Below are 8,655 nucleotides of genomic sequence, written 5' to 3'. Positions count from 1 at the left end.
TGCTACTACTAAGAATTTTACCCTCCCCGGTGCTTCTGGGAGCTATTCAACTATGTTTATTCCCTATTGAATGAAAGGTCATGGGCTACTGATGATGATCATTGGTGTCGCCGATTTTCTTAGGATTGGTGCATGTTTCTGGCACTTCTCCCAACTATATATTACACCTTCCGTGTCTTGGTACATAGTCGGCTAATAGTACCCTATTCTTGATATCTTGCATATTATTGTCCACGCCCCTGCATGTGCTCCGGCCACTCATTCATGTATCTCTCTTATGAGGTATTCTGCCTCCTTGCCATTTACACAACGTAAGCGGGGTGTTAAATACCTTTTTTTGTATAATATTCCATTGTCCACTACAAAGGATGGTTCCTTGACCCTTAGTTTCCTAGCTTCCTTGTATAATATTCCATTGTCCACTACAAAGGATGGTTCCTTGACCCTTAGTTTCCTAGCTTCCTTGTCGGCCAAGGGTAACCTGCCATCTGTTAGGTATTCCACTATTGGTTTTCTCTAGTCATTTGTGTATGCTATTATTAACATTACTAGCTTCGCTTCTATTGCTTTTACTTGTACTATTTCTACTAACATGCTCTTGGCTAAATTGGGAAAAGTTGATGATGCGAGCTTATTTAACACATATTCACGTTTGTTTCTTGACCTTGGCATGTGTTCTAGCATAAAGCTTTTAAAGTGGTTTGTCAATGCTTTCACTTTGTCTGCATATTGTGCTAGGTTTCTTCCTCGAATTTCGTACAATCCATTTTTCTGGTTGGCAACTACCATCAAGGCTATAGAGGTGTGTATGTGTTCACACCCTATCTTGATTGCCAATTGAAATCCTGTGATGAGTGTTTCATATTCTAATTCGTTGTTTGACGCTTCAAAACTAAATCTTAACGCATAGGTTATCTCTTCTCCCATTGGGATTGTTAATACCAAGCCAACTCCTACACCTTTTGTACATGAGGATCCGTTCGAAAATAATTTTCACTAATTTTCTTGCGTTGCATCTGTGTTTTTAATGTCTTCCTCTGATCTGTGTATCACCGACACTTCCCTATGGCCTATTATTTCAATGATGAAGTCTACAAATGTGTGTGCTTTTATACTGGTTCGTGGTTTGAAAATGATTTTGTGTTCTCCCAACACCATGGCCCATTTAGCTAGTTTTCCTGACTTCTCTAGATTCAAGAGCACTTGACGTAATGGGATATTTGCGAGTACTTCAATGGTATGTGCCAAGAAATATCTTCTTAGTCTTCTTGTCGCGTTGACTAAGCATAAAGCTAGTTTCTCCATATCTGAGTATCCCATCTCTGCTCCTTATAGGATACGACTTACAAACTGTATGGGTACTTATTTGTCTTCTCTATTTGCCACTAGGACTGTGTTGGTTGCCATTCTTGATGCTGCCAAGTACATAGTTAAGACCTCACCCGCGATAGGCGATGACAGGGTAGGCAGCTCGGCTAACGTCGTTTTGAGTTTGCGGAATGCACTCCTGGCTTCTTCCATCCATTGAAAAGCCTTTTTGTCTAATACTTTTCTTAGCGTTTTGTAGAAAGGGTATGTTTTCTCTGCAAATTTGGCTAAAAAATCGTCCCAATTATGCCAATTCACTGTTTAATGCTTGTACCTCTTTTACTGTCTTTGGTGATTGCATTTCTAGCACTACTTCTATATTTCTAGGGTTCATCTTTATTCCATCCTTTATGATGATGTGTCCAAGGAATTTTCCTTCTTCTGTCCCATAGATGCACTTTTGGGTGTTCAACTTCATATTTGCAACTCTTAAGTTGGCAAAGGTTTCCGCTATATCTTGCAAAAAAAAAATTGTCGTTTTTTGCTTTTTATGACCATGCCATCCACATAGACTTCAATGTTTCTGCCGACTTGCGGTTCAAAAACTTTATATGCTAACCTTTGGTATGTTGCCCCTGCATTCCTTAATCTGAATGACATTTTTATGTAGCAAAATGTTCCTCTCTCTGTGTGGAAAGACGTTTTTTCTTCATCCCCATCGTGCATGTGTATTTGGTGGTATCCCTTGTAAGCATACAGGAAACTCTTCCATTTATGCCCGTGTAAAACTCAATTTTTTCGTCAATAAATGGTAACGGGTAGCAGCCTTTTGGAAATGCTTTGTTTAGGTTTGTGAAGTCTGTGCACATTCTCCATTCCCATTTCCTTTTAGCAGTCTTTTGGACATGCTTTGTTTAGGTCCTTTTTTTTTTTTACCAAGATCGGGTTCTTCGATAGATGGTAACGGGTAGTAGTCTTTTGGCTTGTATTAAGTTAATGGAACATACATTATCCCTTTCAACCAAACAAAATGTTCCGCAAAGCTTGTTAAATGCCCTGCTAGTTGTTTCATCCTTTTTCTTATTTGCTCCAGTAACTGTGACAAGCAGTGGTCATACATGATTCCGGTCGAACTCCCACTATCATAGTATATTCTGTGGATGTCTATGTCGCATATTTGACTATATATAAGTGTTGGCTTGTCTTCTTTGTGGTGAGAAATATGGTCTTTTCCTACATCAAATAGATCGTGTAGGTGCTTAATTTCTTTATCTACTGCATGCAACAGGTAGTCTACTTTTGTTCCTTTACGATCTGACATGTTGCCCTGCCTGTGATGTTACAAATTTGATCAGCTTATCGGGTATTTCCTTTGTTTGTCACGTGGTACCCTCATAATACGGGTAGCGCCAATGTTGTTACGGTGAATTCTAGCCATATGCTTAGCGTTGTCACCCAAAGGATCTTAGTCCAATAAACGTACGGGAATCCGCTCTGCATAAGATGAACAAGAGCTAGGTCAGACAACCATACCGACGGTTAGACCCTGGCATAGCCCTTCGATGCCTAAATTAAATTTTGATTCTCAGTGTTGCCTCAATGCTAAAGAATACATGTCTTCCTTATCTTACCCCAAGGTTATCATGTCTCTAGGGTATTTATAGGCTTCCCGTTGTTAGAAGAGCCCATAACCTTAATCGGTCCATCGCCTATTATCCGGTCTATAAGCAAGCATGTTTCTTGTCATTCCCTTGTTTATTTTATTTGTTTCGTACCATTTCTTTTGCATGTTTCATGGGATATGATTCCGATACTTGCATACGATATAATCAAATTTATATTCGTCCAAAGCAAGTGGTGATGCCTGTAATGCAATTACAGACCTGTTGAGTACTGGGTCAGTGATGAGTTTCCTCGAGCTACCGGCCTAGTACATCATTAGTGTATATATATATATATATATATATATATATATATATATATATACACACACACTTAGGTTCAAATGAGAACCATTATGTAATCTATAATGCGTGAAGGAGCCATTCATTTCTTAAATAATTTAACTGGAAATAAAATAATTAAATAAATTAAAATGACAAATAATTAATTTTCATTATTAATTAAATCATAACAGCATAATTTGACTTCCTAAAATCACGATCTTAGATGATCAACATCAACAATCTCATATGATCAACATCACAACAACGTTAAAAATATTTATGAAAGTTATCGAAAAACTAAAAAAAAAACCTTTGTTTTGAGATCCTAAACAATCTCGAACGACTGAAAAACACGTTACGTTAAGGCAAAACTATGAGTTTTGTAAATCACACAATTTTTCATTTACCATGAAAATTTCATCGTAATCTGAAACTAAACATGATTGCAACATATTTTATGATGGAGTCACTTTATAAGTTTTCGGTCCTACTAGTGATCACCATGACTTGTTACTTTTAATCACATGTGAATAAATCTAAAGAATCGAGTGTGATAGAATTTTTAAGGATGTTACTAAATTTTTAATCCTACTATGTATTTTTTTATGTTAATTTACTAATATGTAAATAAATCATTATTCACTTATAAATAAATAACAAACTACAAGACTTGGTTTGTAAATTATTCTTATATAATGTAAATATATTATTTTACATATGAATTCAACCTTGTATTAGAATAGACTACATATATTGGTTAATGAAAATCATTCACATATCAATCTAATCAATCTAAAACTTAAGAATATATTGAATTGTACAAAAGTTCACATGTGAATATATATATATATATATATATATATATATATATATATATATATATATATATATATATATATATATATATTGTTAGTTTATAATAATAATGATTTATTCACATATGAATTTTTATATGATATATTCACAAATAAATAAACCATGTAATAATCACATGTAAATATTACATGGTATATTCACTTGTAGTATTAACATATGGGCATATCTTCATATGTGAATATATCATCTAAACAAAACATTTAATATAAGATTCACATATGAATATACAAAATATACAATGTAATATTCTCATATAAATATAACTTTACACATGAATATACTATATCAAAAGAATACATATCATGCAATATTCATATGTGATTATACAAGTTTGACAAATAATAAACCCTACACATTGGATCAACATATAAAACTAATAGCCACGATTCATTATCGGCAATGTCACACGAATCATCGGGAAAAATTAGCGACGATGCTTTTAATGACGAAAAACAATTTAACGACGACACCAAACATGTTGCCACTAAAAATGGCGTCAGTTAAGTTGACATTTCTTAGGTGTTGTTTGTTTTTTTTAAAAAAAAAACATATTCAAACCACTTTTTGCTACGCGGCGCAGCACACGCGCAACATTTACCCTCTCACAGCAGTTTGTTTTTTTTGAAAGGTTTCAGACTCCAAAACCTCTGTACGTGTGTTGCGTGGCGCAACACTTGATTTGTCTCTTCAAATCTCTTTAGCTTTCATTTTTTTCAAGTGTTTTTTTTTTTTTTTTTTGAATTTTGGTATAACTTATTTTTTTCTTAAACTTTTATTTTTTTTAAAAACTTTGATTTTTTTAAACTTTCATTTACGGATTTGATAAAATTTCTTTTTATATTTTCCACAAAGTTTTTTTAAATTGATTTAAAAAAAAAAAAACTTTAATTTTTTGTAAGTTTTTTACCGTTTTTGTTAATAATATTTTCAGTTTCAGTTGTATCTCTTTTAACATGTGTAATTTTTTACGAATTTTATAAACATCGTTTGCAATACTTTCTTAATTTTTTTTATTATTTTCCTTTTTATGTTTTTTAAAATTAGTTTTTTTCTAGAATAAAACTGTTAGCTTCTTTTATATTTTTTTTAAGTTTTATTTTAAAAAAAGCTTTATATTTTTGTTTTTTTACATGTTCTTTTTAGTATTTTCTTTTCAATGTTTTAAGACTAGAATTATTAAAATTTCGCTGTTGAGAACTAATTTTCAGTTTATAAAATTAGTTTATTTAAATTTCAGTCTACTGTAGATGTTAAAAAACAAATATGCTTCTTATTATAGGCTGCAACCGTTTGTTCCATCTCTTTTGCTACAGAGGATTATAGAAATAATCCGTAAATTTCATGAATTTTAACTACAAAAAAACAAACATCACCTTAGTATGCTAGAACACCCACATGGAAAAGACATTGGGAACTATATATATTCCACATTTAACTGAAAAAACAGAAGGGGAAAAATCATAATAGGTAAAACTCCGAGGGGTGTATTTATTTTATTATAAACCTAAAACCTAGACCTAATAATTCGCTCTCTCGTTTCCTTTATAAAGGAGTTGATATTTTGTAAAGCCCATGCAAACAGTAAAAGCTAAAGAAACCAAACAGTCTCTAACTCTCTATTCACCTGTGATGATGGAAGGTAACAGCAGCAGCTCGGAGGCAACAACGGAGGTAGCCGGAAGGGAAACCGCCGGGACAGCAGCGCCGTGCAGGTGGAATCCGACGAAAGAACAAATAAGCATGCTGGAGAATTTGTATAGGCAAGGGGTGAGAACACCAACGGCCGATCAGATTCAAGAAATCACAACCAGATTACGGACATATGGACACATTGAAGGTAAAAATGTCTTCTATTGGTTTCAAAATCACAAGGCAAGGCAAAGGCAGAAGCAAAAACAAGATCATCTCTCTTACTTTCATCAATACCTTCATCATCACCACCACCTGCACCAACCGGCGGCCGTCTTTCCGGTACCTTATCATCCCAATGGTTCGTATTTTCTTCTTATAGTTGATTTTGTAATGCCTGTTTTCGTGTATTTTTAGTTTTCGTAATTAAATGGTGGATTTTATAACGGTTTCCCTTTTCAAGAACGTATCTGCTGCCGCCATAGTACTGGTATCAAAGTAGATACATATATAGTTGGCATTTCCGAATCTTGAATTTATTTTAAGCATTTGTTAATATCTTTATACGATAAAATTAATCTACATTTAATATACTTGTTTTCTTTTGTAATCCTTGAAATCAATTAAATATTTTTTAGTTTCTTTAAAATATATAAATATTAATAAAAACTTATAAGTATTAAAGTGTTCAAGAAAGTTTTACCAAGATTATAATTATTATTCTAAAGTTCAGACTTATATAGACTAAGATTATAAATTCTAATTATATGCTAGCCTACAACATTGAAGTTTTCTATCTATAATACATGATACACATATACAAGTTAATGACTTTAAACTAAAATTATTGCATTCTATTAAAATTTAGCTAATACCAATAAGTATACGTATCTACTTTCAAGGAACAATTTTATATGATATAAAATAAAAGCTAAATGGAAAAAAATGCAAGATACTTTCACTACGTATTTTTAATGTTTAAACTCTTTTTACAACAAGATACTATTGGAAATTTGGTCTAAACTTCGGGTTTGTCACAACTTGAAGACCTTTCCAAAAGTATATTTTCAAAAAACAAGTTAAACCTTATTTCTTTTTACCAATGAATGCATCATAATTTTCTAACTATCTGATATCACAAAGACACAAACTATTTTAATTTATATCCTTTTATTTAAAATGTAACTAGCAACTTGCTAGTTCTTTATGCTATTTATTTTGCTGTTATTCAAAAAAAATATTATTAATATGCATCTTGTCATTTTTATTGAAATAAATTTATCATTTTCAATGGTTCAAATTTACAAAACTTAAAATGATAATTTTACCTCAATAAATATTACTAAAAATATAATTTATAAATCAGTAGAATATAATGATAAAAATATCTTGTACATTACCATTATCCTGAAATAACAAATAATTTATTTTTTCTTAAAAAATCATTTGAAAAATTGGTAGTCAAAAGGAACAGTAGTCAGTTTTCATGCAACAAAGTAGTACTTGTAAAACATTAAGTGTCTGTCTGACTGTCTCAATCCATCTGTTATAGTTTTGTACTGTAAATGTAATCCAAAGGTTTCTGATTTTTGTTTGTTTATGGGCTTTTGCTCATAAGCTTTGTCAATCTTTGTCAAATTATAATTTCCACAATTTCTCTGACATTTCTTTGTGTTGTTTTCCCAAGACTTCTCCTTCAGTCACCCTAACTGTACTTTACAATTATTTGGGTGTACCTCCACATCTACCCTTATCATATTAAAAATAATGTAAGGTATATATTTTCGACCACAATTCCCTAAGGTTTGAGGGTTTGATGTAGCTAGATTTGTATCAAAATGGTTTATGCTTATATAATATATGTTGCTGAAATGTGTATTGGTGGAAATGATAGAAAGATGGTTAAATATGTGTCACATGTTGTATTATTGACCATTGAATTTGTCGTCTGGTTTCAAATTAGCAGAGTTTTATCTTGTTTACTGACGGTTTTTGGTACTAATATCGAGTAAGAAAACATATGTAGATTTGATTTATATAAAAGAAATTACCATCTATAGTACTGTTTCTTTCAGAACCATGCATCAGTCTTTTCTTTTGATTGACTTTTTATAATATAAACTGTCCTTTTATTTTAATAATTTTTATTTGAAATGTTTATACAGTTGTATATGGGCAATGCTATTTCCCACAAAGTGATCACCTAGGGTTCTATCCGAAGGTGCTAATACCTAGTTCCACCACTATTAAGAAAAGGTCACCTCGGGCTGTCAAACCCAAACTGTCTTCGGGTGCCGGAACCCTTGTCGGAGGTAATAATCCGATCAAACCAAAGATGGTCAACGGCAACATTCATCAAGAAACTTTGGATCTTTTTCCACTTCAACCTACTGGGATTTTGCAACACAGGGAAGCACCTACAAGCAATGTTAATCATCATTCTTTGACTGCTTGTACATCAAGCTCCTCCGATCGTACGCAAGACCAACACTATTTTGACTTTTTCTCTTGTTAATGGTATTGACCTAATAGGCAAATGGTTAATTATGGTTAAACCCAATTCTTCTGTAACATGCAAGAAAATGTTGTGATTAATTTGTGTTGGTTTTGTTTTTATATATATGGGAAGTTGGCAAAAATACGTATTTTAAGTGGGTTTTTAATACATGTGTTTTTCTATCTTAGATCTTATTGTATTGATTACTTTATAAAAACTTGGTCAAACTACTGTTATCTTTCGTTTTTGCTATGCTTTTGTTTGCAAATGCTATTACATATAATATATTATGTATAAGAAAAATTAAATATACTTATATTTTCTTTTTCTAGTTTTCTTTTTACCCATATGAAATGATAATATGAATAAGAAGACAAAGAAATGATAATAGGGCTAATG

The 8,655-nt window shown here is 32.1% G+C and overlaps 1 protein-coding gene across 1 annotated transcript; it reads left to right on the top strand.

The window, feature by feature from the left end:
• The first annotated feature begins 5,712 nt into the window (after nt 1–5,712).
• Nucleotides 5,713–8,429, top strand: LOC111907217 (WUSCHEL-related homeobox 2). Its single transcript, XM_042902326.2, has 2 exons — nt 5,713–6,120; nt 7,925–8,429. The coding sequence occupies exons 1-2, from the start codon at nt 5,760–5,762 to the stop codon at nt 8,272–8,274; spliced, it is 711 nt and encodes a 236-aa protein (XP_042758260.1). The 5' UTR covers nt 5,713–5,759; the 3' UTR covers nt 8,275–8,429.
• Nucleotides 8,430–8,655: the final 226 nt, after the last annotated feature.

Source organism: Lactuca sativa, chromosome 5, assembly GCF_002870075.4.
Source record: "Lactuca sativa cultivar Salinas chromosome 5, Lsat_Salinas_v11, whole genome shotgun sequence".
Taxonomy (NCBI): domain Eukaryota; kingdom Viridiplantae; phylum Streptophyta; class Magnoliopsida; order Asterales; family Asteraceae; genus Lactuca; species Lactuca sativa.
The sequence above is the reverse complement of the archived record's forward strand: the minus strand, read 5'-3'. Positions and strand labels throughout refer to the sequence as shown.